Genomic DNA, 26,646 nt, shown 5'->3' on the forward strand with positions numbered 1-26,646 from the left:
ATAATCTAAAATACACTTGGACAAAGAATTTCGATGTACACATGTCGCATTATTGTTCATAATGTCTCATGCATGTCATCGTAGTCACAGTACAGGTATGGAGGAAAAAATAAAATAATAGCGAAACAAGACAAGAACATACAAAAAAAACTTTTTGCGATCACGACATTTTTATTTAAGAGTTACATAATACATAATTCTGTATGACGTTTAAGCGGATTTGGCGAAGGTTTTACTGCATTTCGAGGAAAAATAAAAATTAAAACATTCTGGATTTAAAAATTTTTCAACTCACGTGGTTCAAAATTTTATTTCAGGTCACGTGGTTTAAACATTTCTAAGGTTAAAATGTTTCACAGGTTTCTGATTTTTTTAGGATGGTTTACAAATTTTTTAGGTCACGTGGTTTGAAATTTTTACAAGTCATGTACTTTTAAAATTTTGCAGGTCACGTGGTTTAAAAATATTTCATTTTACGTGGTTAAAATTTTTTCCAGGTCACGTGGTTTGCAAATTTTTTTAAGGCACGTGTTTTGAATTTTTTTTCAGGTCACGTGGTTTAAAATTTTTTCTTTTTCAAGTTTTACGTAGTTGAAATTTTAAAATTTTTAGGTCACTTGGGTAAAAAAAATTTAGGTCACGTGGTTTAATTTTTAGATCACGTGATCAAAATAATTATAAAATCACGTGATTTGAACGATTAGACATGTTAAAAAATTGAAATGCGATACCATCGTTGGTTATTTATTAAACGATAACTTTATAACTTTTTTTTTGAATCATATTTATTTATTTCGCGCTTTTGCTCACAATCTTAAATACATTTTACAACAAGAATAAAGTAAATGTTACTTTGCTTGCACATTGATTGTTATTATAAGTCGAAAAAAAAAGCTATGCAAAAAGCGGTATATGTGAAGGTTGTGGCGGATAATTTATTGTACTTTAATGCACACAACTCTGAACAATATAATAAAAATAAAATTAAAGTAAGTCATAAAAAATAAGAACAATAAATCATGTGAGTAAATGTTAAAGGAAAGTTACATAAATGTGAAACATTAAACGAAACAAGTGGGAGGTAAGCTTAGACTTTTTTCTGTCTTGGAATTGTTGACATTGAAATGTCTTCTTTTGGCAACTAATGACACCTTATATTTGCTTCCGAATGCAATTATTTTTATATTTTGTTAATTTCCGAAAAAAAATCCGACTGTGAGAAAATATAATTTAATTCCTACTGATCGTTAATAAAACTTTTTTTTGTAGCCAAAAAATAAATGAAGGCCGTTGCAAAAAAAAATGTTAAGCGTCATTTATTTGAGAGAAAAAAATAGCAAGTAAAGATTTATCTGTTTAATTGTTTCTTTTTTAATTCGATGATAAAATATCCAGTTACACGTATTACGCAATAAATATATCTTAAATCATAAAAAAATGGAACGAACTTAGGACCATTTTCACTTTCAACCTTTCAATTATGACTTTAATTAAAAAAATATATGAACGTTAATTGTATTTTATTTAAAAAGAAAGATACCGAAGCTACCTATATCAATTAAAAAGAGAGCAAAGGCACGTGAGCTACACCGGCAAAAGACATTAAATCAATTACCGAAACGAATTTCAAATGATAAAAATTAACAAGAGGAGTTTTTTCTTCGTGTAAGCAAAAAAAAATATTACAACGAAAAAAAAAATCAAAACAAAACAAAAAACGGAGAAAGATAAATAACAATAAACAGTTTGCGATGTAATTTTAATTATTATATCAACTGTGCGAATCTTTCACGCTTACTTTATGATGGCGATGCTGATGGAACATCGAGATATGACAACGGCACGACGCACACGAGACAAGATGAATGAAGCGAATGTCGTGTTTGTGCGTTTAAATTACCGTGAATCATCATCGTATTTATAGTAATTTTTTGTACGTTTATTTTTTGATCTGCTTACTGAACGAACAAAACATATGTTTGCAAAAAAAAAGCTGTCATCGCAAAAAAGTCATGTCGGAAATATGATATGACTTAATTACTACGATCGGTAAAAGGTGAGTAAAAAAAATATTTATTATATTTAAACGATTTTTTTAAAGCTAAATGTAGTTCAAAAAATCTTTTTAGTAAAAATTTAAATATTTTAAAGAAGAAGGATCGAATAGCAGATAAATATTTCTAAGTAAATTTTGAGAATCTTTGTATTTTTTTTTTAATTTTTTGAGAACTTTTTGACAAGAATTGAGTTTAGTTTTTAAAAGAAATTTTATAGTATTTTTCATAAAAATTCAAAAGGTAAATATTTTTTTCTTTTTTTGTATTATTTTCACTAAGAAAATTATTATGAATTGCAGTCAAAAATTATTATGAATTAATTCAATTTTTTTATTAAAAATAAATTTTTGTGACTAAAAAAATATTTTTTTTAAATTCATTTCATTTTTTTATCAGTTTTTTTTTATTTTTAATTATTTTTTTTCTGTAAATTACTAAATTAATTTAATAATAATTAAATAAATTTAATTTAAAATTTAAAAAATTTAAATAAATTTTTTTTCAGTAAGTCAACAATTTAAATTTTCATCAATTTTAAATGAACAAAAAACCAAAAATGATAATTATTAATTATTTTCACCTGAATTTTTTAAGTAGAATAAATGTGATTACTTTTTTTTTTAAATTGAACTTATCTTCTTATAAAATGATGAATTAATTTTAATAAATTATATTTTTAAATAATACAATATAAATTGTAGAAAAAATATTAAAACTTGATAAATTTATAAAAAATTAATCATATATTAACAAATTTGTTCTGCCTTATTTTTCGCTTCTATTTTCCAATAAAACCCGTAATTGAACATAGGCGGATTGCACCTTTTGACACGGATCAACTAATGGACTACTGGTGTAAATAATGTTTTGTTTGGTGTTTATTTATTTTTTGTTGCAATTTCAACACTAATGTCTTAATATATTATCTTATTTTAACTTGAGGTCAAGTGGGTCTTTTGTGGTTACATTCTGCAAATGTTTATATTTTTTTTTGTAAGTTATTCAAATAATGAGTCATGATTACTTTTATTGTTTATTTATATTTCTTGTTCTTTTTTATTTTATTTTTTTATTAAAAAACATGCAAAGAAGGCGTAAATCCTGACCATTTTTTTTTTGTTTTTTCCTTGTGGTTGGGTTTTATCGTAATAAATCGTTTTTTTCTTAACGGACAAGAATTTGTGACCTATTTATTTGCTTGGATTTTTTTTGTTTATTTTTATAAAATTTGTTTTCTTCAAAATTCGTTAATAACCCAAAAACCTTGAAATTTGTCTTGCATTGCTTGCATTTAATCAACCTGTTACACATAATAGACTTTCTCTTTCACTTAACTCCTTTCAATCGATTTTTTTTTGTTCTCTAAAAGGCCGAAAGTGCCGTTCGACGGTATCCTTGAACGATAAGTTATTACTTGCTGCCTTTAGTCACATGACAAATTTTTCGATTTTACGTGCAGCTGTTCGAATCATTAAAAAATATTAATCTGAATCAATTTGGCGCAGAAATAATGAGATCATTTTTCAGGTAACCTCAAGGTTGAAATTGCAAAAAAAGAATTAGCCGGTGAGCTTTTCACTTTCGATTCGTCGGTGCACGCGCCGTGAAGTCATTGCACTCTTATTTCTTTTTTCTCACATAAAATTATACAACTTTTATTGCATTTCTCATCACATTAGTGAAAATGATATGCGTTTCATCATTTATCTAGTCAAACAAGAAAAACACGCCTCTCTGAACTTGTAATAGCAATTATTTTTTTCTTTGCTCTTCATCTGGTTTATTCGCGTAATAATAAATAAATAATGACGATAAATAATTTAAATGGCAATAATTTTGTTACAATTTACACATGATATAATTGAAATCAAGCAACAAGTTAACAAACCTGACTAACAAGACGCACATGGCTCGATGTTTTGCGCACGTTTCGAAAAAATTGATAAATTATTTTCAACTACAGGCGAAAATTGATAATGTTACGCTATTAAAGTCAATGTCTACACGCCTAACTTGTAGAACTGATTGATCATGCGTTAGCCGATGCATGGTCTAGTAGAGCAACGTGGAAGTTGCGAAAAAAAGAGGTAGAATTAAAACATTCAAAAATGTGTTCAGTTAAATAATAATAATTGATTTGTGAATTTTTGCATTGAAGATATGTATTTGCATGTTTACTTTCTTGTTAAATTAGATTGCTTTTTTTTTGACGTAACACCTGTACGGATGGTGGTCGATTTTTTGATTATGTTGTGTGCTGGTTGTGTTACGTTGAAAGAGGAAGATCAATTATTTGTGTATTTTATTAAGTAATTAAAATGATATCATCACAGATACTTTGTTGCATGTGATGCAGATACGAAAATTGTGTGATGAGAAAATTTAAATTTATTTTATAAATGTTGCGAAATGAAAGAAAATACGTCTAGACGAATCCATGTTTTACATAAAAAGGAAATTACGGATTTGAATAAAATATTAAAAGAAAGCGTTTCTACTAATTTCCGATATAATTTAAAAAAAATAATAATTAAAAATATTTAAAATTATACAAATTTTTATAATTATTTTTATATATTTTTTTATTTTTAATTTATATTTATTGTATTTAATTAATTTACATTTTTTCATTGCAATATTTTATTTTTAAATTTTTTATTTATACATATTTATATTTTAATTAAAAGGTGTTTTAAATATAGGTACAAGTAGGACAAATAATAATAAACAAAAAAGTTTCATTCAAATTTAGAATTATGGAAAAAAGTGCGGCTTTTTTAAATGAAAAAAAAAATTTAAAGAAAACTTTCTAGTTTTCGATGACTTTTTTTTATTTTCTGTCAATTTTTATTTAAATTTTTAATTATAATAATAATTTTTTTTTAATTAAAAGAAAAATTGTAATTTTTTGTCTTTTTAATTTTTCAAATATTTTTTTTCCAAAAATAAAAATTATAAAAATTAAATTACGTATTACTTTATTATTTAAAATAAAATGTTTTTATTTTATTTCTAATATTAATTTTTTAATCAAATATTTAAAAATTCTAATAAAACTTTATTTTCTTTTTAAAAAATTTAATTTTTAATATTTTTCTTTTTATGAGTTCGATGAAAAAATTTTATTTAAAATTAAATTTATGAATTCATAAAAAACGTGGCAAAAAATAACTTTTCACCTGATGCACGTTTTGAAAGGTTAAATTTAAAATTTTTTTATCATGCAATTTTTTTAATAACTCCAGTTACTTTTTTTACATCATGCAACTATTAATCAATCTTTAGTTTTTATTTGCATTTCTTTTATTTATTGTTATAAACTTCTTTTCTCTACCTTTGTTACCTAACATGCGGTATTATAATTATTTTTTATCTATTATTGCCACGGTATTGCTCTAGTTATTACCGAATGAACACCTTTACTCAAAGCACAAATTTATAATTATTATCTATTGCAATTGTATTGAAATTGCATTTTATTGTTCTACACGTAGCAGAAAAAAATTCACACAAAAATACACTTTCTTATGCTTTTATTTGTGTAATTTTTGATTTCAATAAAAATATAAAAAATTGAATAAAATATTGATGCATTTCACAAAATTCAAGCGTGTTAAAAAAATTGTCTTTTTAAATTTCACTTACTTTGTAATGTTATTTTTTTATATAAATTCCGTTTCCTTTTTATTTGTCTGTTTATTTTATTTAATTAATTTTTTTTAATAATGTTTAAAATTTATTTATTTTTAAAATGTCACTTTTATAATTTTTTATTTAAATTTAAATTTCAATGCATTTTTTGACACTTTTACATCACTCGCGAAACGGAAGTTTTCGAACCTACAAAAGAAGCCTTTAATCAACTTCGAGACTCCTTCGTAGCACAAGATACTCAGACAGACTAATTCGCGCCGCTAAATTTATGGCTGTTTTATACAAAAATTTGTGCACGTAGCCACAACAAACCCTCACACAACCGTAGGTACCCACACACAAAACTGCCCCTTTTATTCGACTCTTTTTTTTCTGCCGAGATGAAAAATCAGCGAAAATTTATATGTGAGCTATGTGCACGACCGATCGACAATAAGCAGCTACCTTGCGAGCAAAAAAAAATGAACAATGTTTGATATATATTTTGTACTCCCTCCTGTTCAGTTATAGAAATAGTAATGCAGCAACAATAAAATAAACTCACTCGAAAAAAAAATAATAATACACGATCGACCCAGAGACCGAACACGCAACATGTGTACGAAATATACGAATGTCATTTATAGAGTATTTTTTTTCGCTACTCATTTCAACCAATTTTAAAGTTCACAAACATGAATGAATGAATGAGATTGTAAAAATACGTGCACGTTTCTTGTACGATCTGTAGACACGACAACTCCTTTTGCATGCAGCTACAAAAAAACTTTCGGTTTCATTTCGACTCGATTCGTTCGGTGAATTCGCCACATGAGTAACTTTTTGCACGTAGTTTGTATTAAAAATAGGAAGTTAATAAATTGAGTGACTAGGCGACTCCATCGAGTGCCAAAGGATAATTAATTAATTTTAAAATTTTAATATTTGCTTAATTTGTTATGGTTTAGTCCACAATTGGTAATAATCACATGACAATGTCAATGTTTAGTAGCGCACTAATTTAAATCCTGTTCAATTTATTCTTTGAATGCTATTGAAATATTTGTTAAGTATGTAAATTAAAATGTAATCTAAATACGTTTAGTCATTTTCAATACGCAAATCTAATTAATCTTATTTGTTTCGTGTGTGTGGTGCAACATTTTCTACTTTAAAAATATTTGTATGCGTGAAACATGCGGTATTTATTTTTATTTAATGCAGTCAACACTTAGATTTGTGAAAACTGACAAGGTGCGTTGACTTTATTATTTATTTTTTTAAAACAACTTATTTCTGACATTAATTTTTTTTTTCAAAAAAATATTTTATATCTTTAAAAAAAATAATTATTAAATTCGAAGAAGTTGCTCCAATTTTTTTTTTCTTTTTTGTACAAGTATTTAAAAAAAATGTTATTGAAATATTTTTCCATATAAAGTGACTGAATTAATTTTGATCGCTTATCAATATTTTTGTTCTTTTTAAGGTGTTTTATCTTCTTATAGATTTTTTAACTTAAAATCGAAGTTTCGAGTAAAAAAAGAAAAAAACAAAGTAGATATATAAAAGAATTTTAAAAAATATTCAGAAATTTTGTAAATAAAATTTTTTGGAGAAAATCTTTATTTTTAAAAACATATTATTTTCTTTAAAAATAATGTTCAAATTTTTTTTTTAATTTTAAAAACTAAAAAAAAAAATAAAAAATTATTCGACAATTTTTCATCATTTATTTATTTTATATTGTATTTTTTGTAGTAAAATTTTTTTTTAATCGTAATTTTTTTTAATTTAGGAAAAAAATTAAAGTAACATAAAAATATTTGCAACGTTATCAACCTGCGTTTCCTGTTATTATTTTACAAAATTTTGGTTAATTACTTAATTTTTTTCTTTTTGTTAAAATTTTTATAACTGTTAATGTTATAAGTTTATGATTTCTTTGTTATGTCAAATTTAATTTTAATTTTTTTATGGTGACAGTTTCAGCGCGCCAAATGTCACTCATATTATTCGTTGAAGGTCAAAGTGGTTCTAAATGGCTATCTCAAAAAGGATCTTATATCTCATTGTGGCCCCTTGTTCAACAAAAAGCTCATAAAATAAATAGATTAAATCAAGTTTTTATTAACTACCTGTACACTAGAGAGTTGCAAAAACATAAACCACACATGAATGCTAAACAATTTAATTTACTTAATCAATAAAATTATACTTGCTTCAATCAATCATAAAAATATAAAATTAAACTGTCAGACTTTGCTCTGGTACAAAAGAAACGAAAATTTAGCTAGAACGGCTTTTCTTACATAAACAAGTTCAATTCATTAAGGAAAGATCCTGTTACGAAATACTTTATGGCTTTACTGTTGACGACTTAAAACATGACTCAAATCAAGATAAAGAATGCATGCGCACACAATGAGTTTTGTTTTAGCGCTGCTGGCATAAATTGTTTGACTTGTTATGGATTTGCTGGGCGATTGAACATGCACAAAAAGTGATCTCTTTTGTTTTTTTTTGCTGTTACACATTGCCCGATAAATACCGTGGCATGCAACAGTAATTAAATGGAAATGACTTTGAAAAACAGTGGGATAAAAATTTAATTACGGAACATTTTGTAAGGTGCTAATACGTTTAGAGAGACACATGATTTATAATTATAACGTTAATTTAATAATTTTTTTTCAGGATATCAATTTTTTGTTGCAGTTTTTGTGATGCTTGAACTCAACGTGAAGTTGTCGACGCCACATGTTTTCGGAGTTAAGCTCAGAGATAAATTCGTGATTTAATACATAAATTCTGTATGACATGTCAAAACACTCAACCTAGATACGAATCGAACTTGCATAATTTATATATGAAAATCACATAAAAAAGTTTTTTGTGCACATAATCATATTCAAGAAAAAATGACCTTGCATCATTTTTTTATATTCGTGTGTGTGTTTTTAACAGTTTTTAAGTTGAAACATAAAATTTTTGTTTTAATTATACGATTGTGATCACAGTCTGCGAGACTGGTGTAAACAGAGATGCATGTTAAACACACCTCAAATACATCCATTTAATTTGAATTACTTGTAATTATTCTTGAAATAGTTAAAGGGCTTTGGTTTTACGCCTTTAACAAATTATAGTAGATTTAATTTATGAGTTTTTTTTTTTGTTAAAGTTATATTTTACCACGTTGAATGTCTAACAATAACATTTTGGGTGATTTTTAATTTTAGCATGGTCATTTCATTTTGATGTGCACAACAGGCATAAGCCCTATATCAATGTCAACGGATCAAATGGCGCACGACCAACAAAATTAAAATGTGAAAGAAAAGATGAGGTTTTTTAAAACTTAAGCTTTTTCCTCCAACTACAATGCTGTAATCTTAATTTGATGAAATAAATAAATAAATAAATATCAAGCCCTATATAAGCGATTGAAAACTATCAAGATGGGAGCCAATTGCAGTTCGTACTAGAAAAAGAAAAGATTTCTGTCAGTGAAAAGTCTCTAAATTCTTCAGGATCTATAATGCCATTCGTGCTACTTAAAAGCAAGAATCTTTTGTGTTCCAAATAAGGACAATCGCATAAAATGTGCTCTGCTGTTTCTTCTGCTGAGTGACTGATTCTGCAATCTGTTGAATCCCTATAACCCATTCTACTCATCAATTTATTCAATCTAGCATGTCCGGTTAAGAAAGCAACTATGACTCTAATTTGAGTAATATTCATGTTAATCAGGTTGTGATGGCATCATTTCTATTGATTGAAAGAATTTCATATTTGAGCTTTCCCGCTCGTAGCATCGATGACCATACTGAAAGATGTCATCATGCCTTTTGGAAGCAAACTCCAATATTGTTGAATTAAAAAAATATAAAAACACCTAAAAAATAAATAAAATATTATTTAATTGATATTTTGATTGAAATTTAAAAAGAAAACCTTTAAAACAGTGGGAGTTAGTTTACAGAGGTCAACTTAAAAATAAAAGATATTCAATAAATACCGTCTTAGAAGATAACATTGACGATTTATTTCCAAGACTCACGCTCTTTTGAATGTTATGGCCGGTCAAAATCGATTCAAGTGCATTCATGAAATTGACATAGAAAAGGGTTGGTCTAGGCTATTTAACAAGCTTGCAAATATTTATTAGCAATTTGTTTTCATGTTAAAAAAATTAATTGTTGATTGATTGCACTTTGCGCTATGAGAGTTAAGTCCTTAAAATTTAAAACAAGTGGCGGATGTTGAGTCGCAGGAAATGTCAAAAAACTGCATGATTGATTGGTCCATTGAGACCATTCAAAAATCATTGACCAACATCTGCAAATTTGAACTACTAACAAATTTTGCCAAATATTGCCTCATACTTAACAACAAACAAATGAACCACTTTTTTCATTTTACTTCGCTAAATTTTTCATATTTGTACCGCTTAAACACCGTATATTTTATTGCAATGAGAAAAAACTCTAATTTCTTTCATATTTTTGTTTATTCCATTTAAAACGTGCAGACTTTTGTTACATAACACGATTGTTATGGTGGCATACTTTTGCTTCAAATAAAATATTAGCATGAATCTTCGTTGAAAAAAGTATGAATTTTTTTAAGAACCACATGAAATCCCATGTCACCGTACCATAAGCAGCAATAAATTTTATAATGACAATATTTTTGCATCCATGATATTTATTGCACACTTATTTCCTAACTCTGTACTGTGTCATCATCAAAATCACGCAAAGAGTCGTAAATAACATAATCAATAACGTTATTTCTGAACTACTATTATAATATTTAGTACAACAATGCATCTTTTTTTACATTATTATTCAATTTACCTCCATCTCTGTACCGAACATAATTTCGTCGACTTAACGTGCACTGGACAAAACGTGCTCAAGACGCTCGATACCGGCAAGCACGCATAAGAAACAGTCACAAGTACCTTTTTTTAAGCCATGTTCGTACTGCATAGTGATGAAAACGAAGAAAAAAATATAAAGTTGTCGTTTATAGAAGACGGTTTCGCATTTTGAGTATTAATGAAAATTTTTCAAACCACGTGGCTTGTAAAATTTTCAAACCACATGACCTCTAAAATTTTAAACTACATGATCTGAAAATGTTTCAAACCACGTGACCTAAAAATCTTAGTCACTTAACCTGAAAAACAAAATTGAACCACATGAAATCTTCAAGCCACGTGTCTTGAAACGAGTTTCAAATCACGTGACTTGTAAAATTTTCAAACCACGTGACCAGCAAAATTTTCAAACCAGGTAACCTAAATTTTTTTTTTCAAATCACGTGACCTGAAATTCTTTTAAACCACGTGTTCTGCTAAATTTTCAAACTACGTAACCTTAAAAGTTTTTTCAAACTATTTGCCTGAAAAAAATTCAAACCACGTGACCCAAAGCACTTTCAAACCACGTGACCTATTAAATTTTTTTAACCACGTAAATTGTAAAAAAAAATTAAAACCACGTGACCTGTAAAATTTTGAAATCGCGTGAGCTAAAAATTTTTTAAACCACGTGATTCCCAAGAACGTCGTGAAGCCCAGGTTAATATCGCATTTTTTTCTTCGAAATGCGATAAAAAGAAGAAAAGACCTTCCAATAATGATGTGTGTAACAACTTATACAGACATTAGACGTAAACAGGTAATTGGATTATTATTATAATTTTTTTCGCATCTGATGAAAAAAAAGATTGTGTCTTGATCTTTTTAATGGCTTGCAAAACGTTATGTTATGTTTTAGCGATTATATTATAATAATAATCAATTCATTGTTATCCATCTCGCATTTGAACCACAAAGTGTGGTAGGAGCTCGGTGATTATGATTAAAGTGAATGCAGGTATGTAACCTTAATGACTGTCTTTTCACTATGGTCGATGTCAAAAGTGATGTGATGTTCGTGTTTTAATTTTTTTTCTTGCCGTGCACGTAAAATTCTTCAACTTTCAACATTTGTAATTTAAGAAGAAGCTCAAAAAAGGCTTTTACCACGTTTTTTAGTAAAATTTTTGAATAAAAACCCGTAAAAATTCTCTTTTTGTTCCAGTTCCAGGTGAAATTTTCTAAAATGAAGAATAAAAAAATTAATTTTTATTTTTTAATTGCATCGTTTTGTATAATTGCAGTTAATTGTATCTCATACGATGACAGTCAGTCAGACACTTGTGGATATTTATCAACCAAAATTCATTTTTCTCATGACAGCACGAACTTGAACTTTGTGTCGAGCAATTCATTTCCAGTGACGGAAAAGCTCATGTAAGTAATTCATCATTTTTTGGTCACATAACAATCACAACTTTTTTTTTTGCAGCCACGTAACTGACGAAGAAATAAAGGAAGTCATTCGATTGGCAAAAAAACTGCTTACAGAAAAGTGCAGCAAAGAAATCGTTTTAAGTAAACTCAAAGTCGCAACGGTTACTTGTGCCGCGGATATGCAAATTGCATCCGTATCTAAAATGGCAAACTTGGTTGACGTTATCTATGATATATTGGCTTACCGTCATAATGTAGGGCGCTTTGACGTTGTCAAGTTTACCACAAATAGCTCATTGCCAGCGGACGTGTGTGTTCCTGTGAACTCGAGTCTTGGGATTTATGAATTAAATCGCATTTTGCCGCCGTATTGTGAGTAATTTATGTGCTAAATTTAGTTATTTGACCTTTTGTCTCACGATGATTTTAAAGTTCAATTTTGGTCACGTGACTTAAAAATTTTTTTCATCTAAATTTTAATTCTTCTTAGTAAACTTTTTTATGATTTTCATATAAATTTGAATTCTTTAAGGTTTTTTATTCAAAAAAAAAAAAAAAAATAGAAAAATTTAATAAACATTTCCTTTTTCTCTAAAAAGAAGACAAAAATTAAAATAATTATATTTAGTAACTTACCAAACCTTTTATGAAATTTTTTCACAGGCATTTTGGACGACAAAAGATCACTGAAACGACTCCCATCTGTTAGTGCCTTAGCATTTCACGTCGATAAAATCTCGCAGGAAGAAAATTATCAACCGCAAACGTGTCTCAACTCCTTTGGACTTTTCCTCTTTCAAGCATTCTCGAGCGACGTGCAAAAACTTGTCTCCAAATCAGCATGTGGCCATGACTGTTTAAAAATCACCGGATGTCATCAAAATTCGATCCTTTGTGATTCATTACTTTCTGATTCTATCAATGTTTTAGACGTTTGTACATCGGAAAATGGAGACTCGTGTGTGACTTATGAAAAATTTCAACTTCTAAACACGAATTGTGAGATCCGTAAAAGGGGACCTTTGAACAAGGCGACACCATTCATCGACTTGAGTCATATTTACGGAGGGAATGTCACTATTTTGGACAATGGAACCGTAGCAGGTAAGAAAAAAAATTAGTTTTATTATAATTTTAAAGACTTTCTAATAATTTACCGTTTAGTGAACTCTCGAAACCTGCCGTCAACTCCTTTACAAGTGGTGCATATTGTGAAAGAAATGAGCCACAATGCGATCGCAACTGCGATGAAGAATAAAACTCCCACAATGAATGACTCTCAAATATTTGAAAAGGCCAAAAAAATTAATACTTTCATTTTTCAGCGAGTTTTGTATGAATATTTGTTGCCAAAGTTTTTAGGAACGGATGTCACAGCGCAATTTCAGCTCAATTCCACAGAAAATTGTTATAAAACGGAAAATAAGTTAAATATTGATGTGGAATCAATTGTCGTTGCTTTAAGATATAGTAACGTGTTCATTCCCAAAGATTATCAATTTCTGGACGAAGAATATGATTTTCTTAAAAACCAATTTTTTAACGAAATTTTGAATAGGGAAGCTGTAAATTCTCACTTTCAAGACATTTTACGAGGATTACTCGCTCATGCCGTTCACAGAAATCCTGAGACACCAAATTCCTGTCCAAAGCACGTTAGAAAGCCCATTTCAAAGCACATCCATTACCTTCGAACTTTGGATTTCCAGGCTGCCAGAGATGTTTGTGTGGAGCCTTACGTTCAATATTTGGCCAAACTTTATAACATTTCAGCTAGAGAAGATTGGGACTTTTACAAAAACTTTTTGCCTGGATGTCTTACCCAAAAACTGTCAGAACTGTATTTAACGCCGCAGGATGTCGAATTGGCAGTTGGAGGAGCTCTGGATGTTCGATACGACTCGCTATTTGGAATTGTCTTTGCAAAAATGTTGGGAAATTTGTTCAAGGAAATACGATGTGGTGATCCAAATTTTTGGACAAATGCGTTGACGGGAGTTGAGAAAGAAAATTTTGCAAAATTTGATGTCGAAGATTGGATTGCTTGTGTTGCTGGGCTCGAAAAACGTCCAAAAGACCTTTTTTGTCCCTACTGCGTCGATAATCCATTGATTCCTGTTAGCTGCAAGTCTCGAGATGCGTTAGCTGCGCTTAATATTTTTTAATAAATAAGCAAGACCTAGGATTTTGAACAATTATTATTATTTAGTCACATTCAGAGCAACCTAATAAAGTAAAAGTTACTTTAAATTTCTTCCTATATCATTTATTTCATGCATTTTACTACCGTGCTGCAGAAATAAATGCAATCTCTGGCATAATACCGTATATTAGTAGACATTATTTAGCAACGATTGTCACAGTTACTCATATAATAGCCATCTCTCCGATCTTTATTATACTTATTATAATGTGGCTGCGTCAGATTATTACGGAAAAAAAATGCTTGACAACTTTTGATTGTCATCTGTGTTTGTAAGTCAGTCGTCGCTTAACATAGTCTAGTTGTCGCGAAAGTAAAAATTTACCTTTGGAGTGTAATTGTAAAGACATCAAGTGAGTGAACGTTACGCACATTTGCATACACATGATCGAACATTGATGTCAATGATCTTCATGCAAACGCATTTCTGACCAAAAATTTTCTGATTAACAAAATAATTGAAGGTCTTCTTGGAATATTTGGTCAGTAATTTTTAATAAATTAACCACACATGCGAATCATAACGGGACGAAATTCGTCAGTTATACACATTGCATGTCATTTTATTGCACATAAAAACCTCGCATGTCAAAAATATTTCATATGCAAAACATAAATTACATGTATAATGAGATGGTAACGAGGTGACAACTACTGCAAAAGATACAAATTCATTTATTTCTTGTGATCATTAGATCAGAAAAAATACAAATGCCCTGCGGATTTAGAAGAAGTTATTCCTTCCTCCGAAAATTGCCGATACGGTGTCGCCTTATCCATCGGAGCCTCCTGTTGGCCTGCTGCTACTGCTTCTCCGGCCTCGTTAGCCTTTTTGATGGCTCGTTTGGTTCTCCAAACCTGCTACTGCTTCCGTGTCTTATCTAGCTGTTTCTCTGATTTCTTTCGCTTCTCTTTCTGATGCTGGTCTATATCCTGTGTCGTCTCGGTTATAAAGAGGAGATACTTTTATTTAATATTTTTGAAGGTCGTTTCACTTTGAAAGGCACTTTTCGTGTTGTTTTATTTACTCTGCTGTTGATGGCCCATTGAATTTTCCACAGATTATCACTCCAGTGGTTTTGGACGGCCGCATTGGATGCGTGCTGGGCCCATAACCAGTCATTTTGTTTAAAATGAAACAAATTTGCTTTAAGTTTGCTTTCGAGTGGTAAAAAGATGTGTTCTATTCCATTTTCTTGTCAAAAATTTTCAAATTTCCAGAGTAATCTTGATGTTTTGTCTTAATTTTTGGCCTATTTGGCTGTTTGATGTTGGATCAAGTAAAACATATTTAGAAAACAAGTCAAGGATCACGAAATAATGTTTGTTCGGCTTCTTGTAGCTGGATCCCAATGATCCACGGCTATTATTTCAAAAGGTTTGTTTTTCTACTTCTTCTTTAGTAAATTAATATTCTTCTTCATCTTCGAAAAGTGCTTCTTAAATTTGGTCTTGAATCCCTTCGTAGCTGTAGAACATGGGCTAATCGTTACGTTTTAAAGACTATTCGTTTGTTACGGTTATTCTGATTTTGGAATAACCAGACTTTTGAATACGGCTGGATCCAGATTATCCGTTCAGAGGTTAAGGTTCAGTATAACTTTTTCAAATTAAAAATTAAACTAACCTATTAAAAAGTTAATATTACCCCTTTTCAATCCGTAGGGCAACAATTGTACATTTGTGGTATTTTCATTACTTTGTTGTTTCTTGTAATTTTTTTTAGATCTTGATCCCTACATTTTATTTTATTTTTTTATGATGATGATGATGGTGACATGTTACCTTAGGATTGACATTTAAAACAAAAGATTATTTCTGGGTATGTTTTATCAAAACGAAACATATTTTTTCTCACATTGTACAACATATAAATCGCATGTCTGTCAATTAAAGAGTGCGCCGCTAACAAGATACAAATAAAGTGCGCTAGAATTCAAGTTGTTTGTTTTGTTTAATTTAAATAAATTGATTTTTATTTTTCTTGTAACTATGTTTTGTTTGTATGTTCAGACTCGACTAAGTCAACCTTGAGTTACCTTGCACTTATAAAATGTTAAGAGAAACAGGTGGAATGAACGTAAAATGATTGTAAATAAGAGATAAGTTGAACACACAAAAAAAAACAAAAGTATTTAAAGATTGAATCATTATCGGGTTGGAAATAATAACGCAATAATATCAGCCACTAATTGACTTAATGACTCTTTGCCTAGTTGCAAAAGTTGATTGTGGTTACTTCCATTAAGGATTCGTGGCGCATTGTTTGCTCGTGTCGTGAATTAAGTGGCGCATTATCAATTGTTGGTGAATTGTTTGGTTAAGCTAGGTTCGTAGCTTGATATTATGAGTATCAAGCCTGATTTCAACCAATCTTTAGTTTGAACTTTTAATGAATTAATTTTAATTTTTTATTACGGTATTTTTAATTTTTATTGATTCTAATCTAAATAATTAGAAAAAATCCTTTCAATTCGTTCTGTTTTTATTATTAGATTTAAAATTAATACGCTGCCACATAATTATATCAACAATAATAACATAACATTAACAATCACGACAAATTTCATGGTACAAGTTCATGACAAAACAGTATATTATAGAGACAAAAGAGATTATAAATAAATTAAAAAGCACAGTTGTTTATTTATTTGCCAAGTGTTGCTCGAGATATAATTTACATTTATTTGTCGTAAAAATCACTGCAAATACAGAAAATTGTATCATTTGATATACTTTGGCTACACGACCAGTGGACATATAACAACAACAAAAGGGTAATAAATAATCAGAGTAATTCTCTTGTAAAACTCAAATCATAATTGGATTGTGTTCAAAGCATAAAATCCTAAGAAATTAATCCGTACGTGCATTACATTAATCAGAGAAGTAATAAAAATGTCAAGACACCAAACTTTGTATACAAACTTTTTTTTTTGTTTTAATTTAGTAAGATATATTGCGTTCACCGTCAAAGATTTCGAATATCTGTAAAATGCAATAAAACCATTAAATAACTGCGGAGAAAAGTTATTAAATCATTGGTGGCTACCTCAGTTTACTTTTCTAAAAAGACTTAATTAAATTAAATTAAATGTTTTTACAAGCGAAGACATGTTTGACACATATGATGCAATGTTTAACACACTGCAGGGACTAGTCCAGGGTTTAAAATTATATTTCGTTTTGTTTGGAAATTAAATTCTGATAAGAGTAAATAATAATCAGTAAAAATTATTTAAAAAAATAAAACAAAAAATTAATTTAAAAAAACTATTTTTATTTATTTAATTAACATAATTAATTGAGAAATGCGATTTAAAATAAATTTTTAATTAAATTAATTATTTAAATTTTAGAAAAAAAAATTTTTTTTTTGAAAATATTTTTGTTTTTGTCTTTCTTGAAAATTAATACTTATATGTAAAAAAATTAATCAATCAAATAAAAAAATAGTAAAAAAAGTAAATAAATAAATTTAATAAAAGTTTTATTAAAATAAAAGTAAAATGTTTAAAAAAAATATTCAAATTTAAAATAAATAAATTTATTCATACAAAATTACTTACTTTTTTAGAAAAAAAAGTTTTACTTTAAAAGTACTTTGAAACTATGAATTAAATTTTTTACTTATAATGAAAAATTTTTTGAACCCTGGATTAGTCTTAATTATTTTTTTCCCTCAGCGATGACAATTGACATCGGAATTTAATAAAAAAAAAAGTTACCTTATTTTGATCTAAATACACAAACTCGCTCATGTGAAGCATTTTTTGTCTTTTTCAAGTCTTTTAAGCAAACATATGTCTATTACACAGTCTGTTGATAATGAAAAGCAATTAATCTTGTATATATTAACGTAAGAAAAACCTAACAATGTTACGTCTTTCTTTCTAATTAAATAAAAATATAAATAGTGATTGTAATTTTTTGCGCGGGGCGTGCAGATAATCTCTTTTTTCTCTCATACATGTGCGATTATTATTTAATAGTGTAACACACTGGTCTAAATTGTCATAATATGAAAGTAAACTGTATCGGTACATTGTTGCTGTGTTAAGTAACTTCGGATTTCAAACAATTAACTTTTTGGTTTTTTTTCGGTCTAAAGTTTTTTTAATTGATTTTTTTTCAATGCATTCAATGGACTTTCAATGCTTGTTTTTTTTTCGGAGGGTGTGATGAACTTTTAATCTGCATGATCTTTTGTTGTATTCAAATTTGTATGCGGCGTATTACGGAATATTTTTTTCTTTTGCAACAAAACAAAAATTGTGTCTTGATACATTCTATCGTGAACATTGGTAACATGCAAGTCATTTAACACAAATGTTTGTCTCATATTACAATGAGTATGTTTAACCAAAATTGTACGTATTAAAATACCAGATGAGGAAATCGCCCTTTTTAACACGCATGCCGCAGAATTATTGCTGGTTTTGCACGAATTTCATATATTTTTTTTTAATAAATCACTCGCATGTTCTATTTCCTTTGTTTTTTTTTATAAATTAAAATCGTATTAAAGTTGTTCTGTTGCTTTTGAAAGAATTCCGAATTAGGTACGAGAAATCATTGACATTCATATTTAATTGGATTGGATTTTTATTTATTTACAAAGTTGCAAGTGTTTATGTTATTATGAGTCATTATTATGATTTATTAAGAGGCGTTTATAAAATTTATTATAAGACCTGTAAATATTTTAACTAAAAATATTAAATTTATTTTATTAATTTGATTTTTTCAGTGATCGCCCCAATTTTTTTTAAATTTTTATCGCATTTGAAAAGTAGAGAGTCAACGAGTCAAAATTAAAAATTTTATCAAGAATTACCATTTTTTTTTATAAATTTTTATAATATTTGAAACCTATAAATTCAAAATTATTAATATTTTTATATGAAAAATTCTCTAAATTTTGTTTTTTTTAATTTCTGAATTTATTTTTTAACTTTTTGACTTATTTTTTTAAGTTTAATTAAAAATTTTAAAAATAAATACAAATTAAAATATTTTTTTTTACAAATAATTTTTTTTTAATAAAATCCTTTAAATAACCGGTTAAAATTGTTAAAAAAAATTATAGTGTTTATATGAAAAAATATTTAAAAGTTGTTTTTGTTCCCATATTCTAAGAGAAAAAAGTTTAAGGCAACAAGCTCAAAAAATGTTAAGAAAAGGTATGTTTAATGAAAGATAAATGCATTAAATTTTTGTTTCATTTAATATTTTTATGTTTGAACTTTGATTTATGGTTAAAACAATTATTGCACAGCACCTGTTCAATTAAAAAACTTTTTGCTAATTAAAATCACATTCCTTAAAAAAAGCAAAAAAAAATGAACTTGCCGTTCAACGAACCCTTCCTGAAAATTCAAATTAATAAATTGTGAAATAATCAATCATCAAATGGTTCGAATAATATTTCAATTAATATCTCATTTCAAAAAAAAAGGTTTATTGACTTGTAAACGATTGCACTATTAAAACAATATGCACTACTTGTATGAATAATAATAGTTCAGTAACCTGAAAGTAAATTGAGTCAAAATATTTAAACTGTATGTACCTTTTATTTTTTTTTTCGCGATATCACAATCGGATCAATCTTGAATATAATTATTTTTTTATTTTGCATTTTGAGTCAAAATGTTGCAATATTAAATAAAAAGGGGTATAAATGCTACAAAAAATGTGTTTGTTGAGTCTTAAGAAGGAGAAAACTACTTTCTATATTTTTATGGTTCGGGAGCTCCATTTAAACGACGAACCCATTTTTTTGTTCCTAAGCTCCAATTACTTTTGGTGACAAAAAAAACTGCAATGACAATTTCGCCATCGGGTCCTTTTGCATAAATTACTGCCTCAGTCGAATACTGTTGCTTAGAAAGTAGTCTACCTTTGCACAATCAACAAGTGGATTTCTGTAAAAGTTAAAAAAATAACAAAAAGTCATATGATTATTTTTTTTCTTAGCGGTTTCATTTTAAGAAAACATTCTCTTTGCCCTGCAATTCACTAAGAGTAGAAAAACCTTGATTTTTGGGTGTAAAAAATTGAAGTAGAATTTGACTTACCCTTGCCTTGAAGGTACTAAAAATACGTTTTGCTGCACTTTTGCCATTAATGTTGTGCCGCAAAGTAATTTGGTTGACGTCGAATGTGACGCAGTTTTCTGGACACCGGTTTCCTTCATTATCTTTTTGTAGAAGTATGGATCGTGCAGACGTGCATTCGTCAATTGGTCCTCTGATAATATTTAAAAAATAAACATTAATTAATTAAATTGAAAAATTTTAATATTTTATTATTTTTTGTCCTTTCTCCTCTGATTAAATAAATAAATATTTTTTTTACATTTTTTTGTTTATTATTTTTAACGTTTTTCGAACGTTAACCAATGATTTATATGAAAATGATGAAAATTTTTTTTTTATTTTTTAATGATAAAAATCCAAAAAATGTCAAAAACACATTTTGCTTTTTATGTTATTTTTTTTCTTGACAAAAAATTGTATCCCTAATTTTAAATTAAATTAAAAATCTAATTTTTCAAAAATTTACCTATTAAACATTGCATTGTTGGACCTACAGTTGCTCCAGGAACTGCTTTTTCGGACAAAGCTCCAACTATGAGGTCGATATCATGGTAAGATGCATAAATGTTTCGTAAGATATTAATGTCCTACAAAATAAAAATAATTAAAAATTTACTCTTAGATTACTTTTGTACCTTTAAAGCCTTACTTTTGTCTCCATTACAGCTTCGAGGTCCTCCCATGAGGTAATTTCAAGATCTTTGCAATGATTTACGTACTTGATGTAACTCTGTAAGCCGTGGTCTCTTGAACGTTGAATGTCTAATGCTAACGAATCACTGCCAAAAGCCTCGCCTTCCGAATGAATTGTGCGAAACAGTTGATTGGAGAGCTAAAAAAATACGAAAAAAAATTAATTAGATCGCAATCTATTTTTTTTAAATCTTTAAAATTAACAAAAATTTAAATTTTCAAATGAAATTTTCAGAATTAAAATGAAAACGAATTTTCAGTAATTTTTTTAAAATTTAATAGAAATAGAAGTTATAGTTATTACAGTTATAGAAATTTAAAATTAAAAAAAAAAATAAATAAAAAATTTTTTAAAAAATTTATCAAAAAAGAAAAATTTTTAGTAATTCAAATTTTTTTCGACGATTTTCTTTAAAAAAAAAAAAAAATGTATTTTTATCGGAAAATCTTTTTTAAAAAATGTGACGATTTGTAATTTTTTCAAATTTTTTTTAATTTTTAATTTATTAAAACATCAATAAAAAATAAAAAAACTCACATCATCAACATAGCTGGTGTCCAATCTCATTGCATGTTGTCTCGTTACCGCACTCATAATTTTATCTATTGTATGCTTTTTTGTTTCCTTTTTGTATTGAACATCTTGCAATTTAAATAATTCTGTATCTTCGTTATCGCCTCTACATCAATCAATCGAAAATCAATTAAAACTCAAAACAAATCTAAACAATAAAAATTACCTCTCATTGACGTCATTCGACATCTCCTCACTCAAGATCAAATCTCCTGGAAACATCGTATTGTAAAATCGAATGCCAACCGTCGCAAATTCATTGCTGACTTGATCCGTTTCTGTCGTGACTGCCGTTAACAGAATTCGTTCCGCCGCCTCTCTTCCGAGAACAATCGGAGCCCATTCCTCGTAAATGATTTTTTGGTACAAAATTGTATTCAGAACGCGACTCATGTAAAACAACTCTTCGTCCGTCCATTGTGGATGACGTTTCGTCAATTCCGACGCGATTTTATTGTGAGATCTGAGAAAAATTGTATGGAGAGCCATCGAGTATGGATTGCTGTTGACACGTGGATCGCCAGAGATATAACACGAATTTGTTTCGTTACTGCGACAATATTTGGAAATTTGTTCAGCATTTGCAAACGGCAAATATGATAAAGTTTGGTCATCATGCGTATGTAACTTTCCTCCATGGAATTTTCTCAACTTTTGCAAGGCTTCAGCATCAACGCCATACACTTGTGATAAATCCAATCGATTTGTTGCTTGATTAAGTTGCTCGGCAGCGCCAAATTTGCACGTTGGATTCACAGCGATGGCACTTCGGACATAATTCAAACACGAAACTCCGATTTTCTTGTAAAAAATGTCCTCGTCACGTATTTTTAGTGGATGACATGCCGGATGAAAGGACCGTGGTGCGAATTTTCGATGCATTTTGTTGCAACATTCGATCGTTGTGCCATCGTACATCGTGCGTTGAACGGTTCTTGCGAGATCTTGCTCGATGAATTGCGCCCATTGTGCTACGGCAATCGTTCGCATTTGATCTAAAGGTCCCTCTGTGTTTGCTGTTCTTTGATTGACGGTGTTTGAAGCGACGAAGAGTTGCTCGGCGATGTATCTTGCATCAGGTAATGGTTGATGATTGTGTTCTGACACCGGAAATTGATAGATACCGTCTTTATAATTGTTCGGTAAAAGTCTTCGGTAAATTCCGTTATCTTTTGTCTCAGCCTAAAATGAAAAAAAAAATTAGTAAGGCTTTTTTCATGTTTTTAGAAAAGGTTTTCAATTTTCAAAAAAAAAAAAAAATAATTACAAGTGATTTAAAAATAAATTTTCTTCTCTAAAACTAGGTATTTAAAAAAAGTATTTTTTCAAAAAAAAAAAAAAAAAAAAATAATAATAATTTGAAATACTTTTTTATACAAAATGACAAATATTCCGCTGATTAATATTTTTGTTATTTTTAAGGTTGAGAATTTCTTATTTAAAATTTTAAAAAATAATTTTTCATAAAAATATTTTAAGGGAAGAAAATTTTTGTAAAAATATCATTTATAACACAAAAGGTTAAAAAATTATTATTTTTTTTCTGAAAATTCCTTGAAAGGTTATGAAAAAAGACTAAAAAACGGTCAATTTTGATAAAATTTTTCAAAAAATAAAAAAAAAAACTGGAGCGGCCTGAACTTAATAAAATTACCTCTTTTTCACATAATTCCCTCAAAGGTGATTCCTCAGGAATTTCGTATTGCGATACGAAAGCTGCACAAGTTCGACTTGATATTCCGTGATTTTTGCACTTGCTATTCATCAAATAGTTCGTCGCTTTGAGAATCATGTCACCAACGTAATTTTCCTTGATGGAAGCATTTGTGGGCAAACTCTCAAGCAGCAACCCGTGACTGATGGAACCATGCGACACCCGTGCCGGCGAATGTCGAATGTGGTCTTCGAGACGTTTTTCTTTGTCGATCAAGGACATTCCCATGTCGGCGGCCTTCGTGAGGTCATTTTGACTGAGGGCACGAAGGACATTCGGGAACGGCGGTAATGTACTTTGATGAGCTAATTTAAGACAAAATCAAGCAAATTGTCAACTTTAAACAAAAACAAAAACTTACCATGAAAAAAGCTCGAATGACACTCGTTATTCGTCAGTATTGAAACTAACGCAATTAAAATTGTGTAAAACTTGGTAAACATTTTAATTTGATTTTTTCTTTGTTTCTTTACGTCTGGTACGATTTTTTTGTAAAGTGAAACTTTTTGAATGAATTAAAAATTCATCCAGTTCACGTAAAATTTCTAGTTCCTTATCAAATTAATCTGTATTTCTGGAATAAATTTTTTTGCTGTAGACGAACAAAACTTCTCATGCTAAATGCTCGACGATAACTGAATACTAAATAGAGTAACACACTCGTTTGAGACATCTCGTCAATCTATCTAGAGAGAAGTTCGCTCTCAGTGTTCGTGTCGTCAGCGATTTAAAAATTTCTACATTAATCTATCGACAATGTGTTTATTTAATTTGCTCGGTTTCTGTTTACAAACACTCTCGTTGATTATAGTTATGGACATTCCGGGCACGAGTCTCTCTGTTGTTGTTTCTTACGTACTTCATGCATGTCTGAGACTTCTCTAGCAACCGCGATAATTGAACGGTGAATCATTTTGTTTACTTAAGAATTAAAATACCAACTTTGTGATTGTCTTTAAGGAAAGATAAAAAAAATAATTATTTAATTAGCGAGTGATTAATTGAACATCTTTAGCAAGAGTTGTTTTTTTTTTCAAGTCACGTGAGAATTGAAAAAGGGTTGTTTGTCGTCAATTACGAACAATTTAACAATCAAATTGAGTTTTTGTCAATTGATTGACTTAGCAACTTGCTCGTCTTGCCAGAAAATTTCCATTGCTATTATAATTTAATTCGCTTTTGCAATGCATGACCTTTCAAAATTTTTGAATTGAGCTTTATTCAATATTGTTTAATAAACTAAGAGAATGCTCGCAAAATTTCTAGATAATTGACAATATTAATGAAGTGAAAAAAAATCTTTTTGACGAATTTTCAGCATTGCCAAACAATTTTTTGTGAACATTAAAATTTCTCATTCAGGTTTATCTAAGAAAAACCCAAAAATGTATTTCACAAATGTTTTTATATTTTTTTTTGCCAAATAAATTAATGAAAAATTTCAGAAAAAAATTCAAAACGTTATCATTTTTGATCTTTTTTCATATTTCTTAAAGAAATTTTCAATTTTTTTTTAAATGTTCTGAGTTTTCAAAATTTTTTGTATTGAAAATTGTATTTTTACATGATACAGTTTTTTTTATATTTTGTAACCTGAAATACTCTATGATCAATTTTATATAATCAATTCTCAAAATGGTTTAAATTTTATCAATTTTTGAAAAAGTATTTCAAAACCTTTTTTTTTTATTTTGCACCTCTTCCCTCTATTCAAAAAAAATTTTTTTTACCTTGTTTTTATCAGAACTTTATAATTTAGACGTTTTTTAAATGGAAAAAGTTCGGGAACCTACCTTTTTTTAAATTTACAAAAACCATAAAGAAATATTGAATTTTTTAGAGTAAAATGGGGAAATTTTATAATTTAAAAATTAAAATTTGTAGAATTACTTAAAAAATTAATATAAAATTGACGTTTTTCATAATTTAATTTTTTTCAATTCTTGGGGTAAATATTTTTTGGGAAATGATTTTTTTTAATTTTTTAAGTAAGCAAATTTCAAAAAAATTTTTTCCCATGTCTGAATTTAGATCGGCCTAAATTGACTCGTTTTTAAAATCAGAACTCGTTATTTTTAAATAAATAAAAGTTTTTTTTTTAAATAAATGCTCAAATTTCATGTTGGATTAAATTAATTCAATCCTAAATTCAAAATTAAGTCAAACATAAAAGTTGAACGTTTTTAATTAGAAATAATTTTTTCAACATTTTTTTCTAAATTTTTTAAGCTTAAAAAAATTACTTTGGAATATTTAGTAAAAAACTGAATATCCCATAAAAATTGATCACCTTCAAATATATCAAGAAGTAAAATTTATTTGATAATCCTCATGTGTAATCCTAACGGTCCAAATTTTTAAACAATTTTGACGTATCGTCTTTCTCGATAACAAGACACGAGCAATTTGCAATGTTTTGAATCTGCAAGTCATTTTTGTACAAAAGTGCCGGTGTTTTGCAAAAAAATAATAAAAATCACCTCTTCGAGCAATGGCAAACGAAAAAATAGATTTATATGCGTTATCTCAACAGGACTACTATGTGCTAGAAGAAGCAGTTAAAGAGAATCCCAAAATTCTCACCCATAAAGACAGTGTAAGTATTTTATTCTCAAATCAGAATTTCGTAATATCCTGTTTTTCATTACAGAACGATCGTTTGCTTCATCATTGGGCTGCCTTGGGTGGACGTGATCGTCTCTTGGAGCACTTGTACTCGTTGTCAAACGCACCGGACATCGATGTGGAAGACGACACAAAAGCAACTCCTCTGATTTTAGCAACTCTTAAAGGTTCTCTGCCGTGCGTCAAGTTTCTCGTATCAAAGGGAGCTAATGTCAATGCGAAAAACTGGCAAGGACACTCTCCCTTTCAATATGCGTGTTCAAAGGGGCACAAGGATATTGTGGAGTTTTTGTTGACAGCGGGAGCGGACCCAAATGTGCGAGATGACAGAAATGACGTCCCGTTACACCGATTGGCTTCACTTGGACGCACTGAAATTATGAAACTTCTGTTTGATTGGAAGGGAAAGTTGGACGTTAATGTTCAGAACAAAGAAGGATCAACTCCGCTGTAAGGATTTTGTTCATTTGGCGTGTTTTTGCTCATTAAATGTTTCTTTTTTAGACACTTGGCTTGCGAAGACGAACAAATTCAGTGTGCGATGATGCTGCTGGAGAAAGGTGCCAACGTTGAAATCCAAAATAAGGAGAAGAAGACACCTTTGGACTTGTGTAAACCAGGACTTCGGCGACAAATCAAAACCAAACTCGGAATTGCGGATGAATAATTTTTAATTTTTATTGGAAATAAATTTGAATAAATATTTGAAATTATGTTTTATTCCGCAAAAAAACTCAGT

General features: G+C 28.7%; 2 protein-coding genes across 2 annotated transcripts; one reads left to right on the forward strand and one right to left on the reverse strand.

Moving 5' to 3' along the window:
- Positions 1-19,400: 19,400 nt before the first annotated feature.
- On the reverse strand, positions 19,401-23,899 carry LOC134833155 (peroxidase-like). Its single transcript, XM_063847384.1, has 8 exons — positions 23,644-23,899; positions 23,223-23,587; positions 21,735-22,750; positions 21,533-21,674; positions 20,951-21,133; positions 20,768-20,888; positions 20,281-20,452; positions 19,401-20,127 (listed from the first exon to the last, which is right to left on the reverse strand). Exons 1-8 carry the CDS (start codon positions 23,723-23,725, stop codon positions 20,061-20,063), a joined length of 2,148 nt encoding a protein of 715 aa, XP_063703454.1. The 5' UTR covers positions 23,726-23,899; the 3' UTR covers positions 19,401-20,060.
- Positions 23,900-25,707: 1,808 nt separating this feature from the next.
- LOC134834839 (26S proteasome non-ATPase regulatory subunit 10-like) lies at positions 25,708-26,643 on the forward strand. The gene is made up of 3 exons (XM_063849628.1): positions 25,708-25,878; positions 25,933-26,357; positions 26,412-26,643. Exons 1-3 carry the CDS (start codon positions 25,774-25,776, stop codon positions 26,572-26,574), a joined length of 693 nt encoding a protein of 230 aa, XP_063705698.1. The 5' UTR covers positions 25,708-25,773; the 3' UTR covers positions 26,575-26,643.
- The last annotated feature ends 3 nt before the right edge of the window (positions 26,644-26,646 follow it).

Source organism: Culicoides brevitarsis, chromosome 3 (genome assembly GCF_036172545.1).
Source record: "Culicoides brevitarsis isolate CSIRO-B50_1 chromosome 3, AGI_CSIRO_Cbre_v1, whole genome shotgun sequence".
Taxonomy (NCBI): domain Eukaryota; kingdom Metazoa; phylum Arthropoda; class Insecta; order Diptera; family Ceratopogonidae; genus Culicoides; species Culicoides brevitarsis.

Excerpts from the sequence above, each read along its gene's own strand:
- LOC134833155 (XM_063847384.1), bottom strand. The coding sequence starts at position 23,725 with ATGTTTACCAAGTTTTACACAATTTTAATTGCGTTAGTTTCAATACTG. Across the intron at positions 22,751-23,222 it reads GGGAATTATGTGAAAAAGAG|GCTGAGACAAAAGATAACGG; the intron begins GTAATTTTATTA and ends TTTTCATTTTAG. Across the intron at positions 21,675-21,734 it reads TCGAATGACGTCAATGAGAG|AGGCGATAACGAAGATACAG; the intron begins GTAATTTTTATT and ends TGATTGATGTAG.
- LOC134834839 (XM_063849628.1), top strand. The coding sequence starts at position 25,774 with ATGGCAAACGAAAAAATAGATTTATATGCGTTATCTCAACAGGACTAC. Across the intron at positions 25,879-25,932 it reads TTCTCACCCATAAAGACAGT|AACGATCGTTTGCTTCATCA; the intron begins GTAAGTATTTTA and ends TTTTCATTACAG. Across the intron at positions 26,358-26,411 it reads AAAGAAGGATCAACTCCGCT|ACACTTGGCTTGCGAAGACG; the intron begins GTAAGGATTTTG and ends TTTCTTTTTTAG.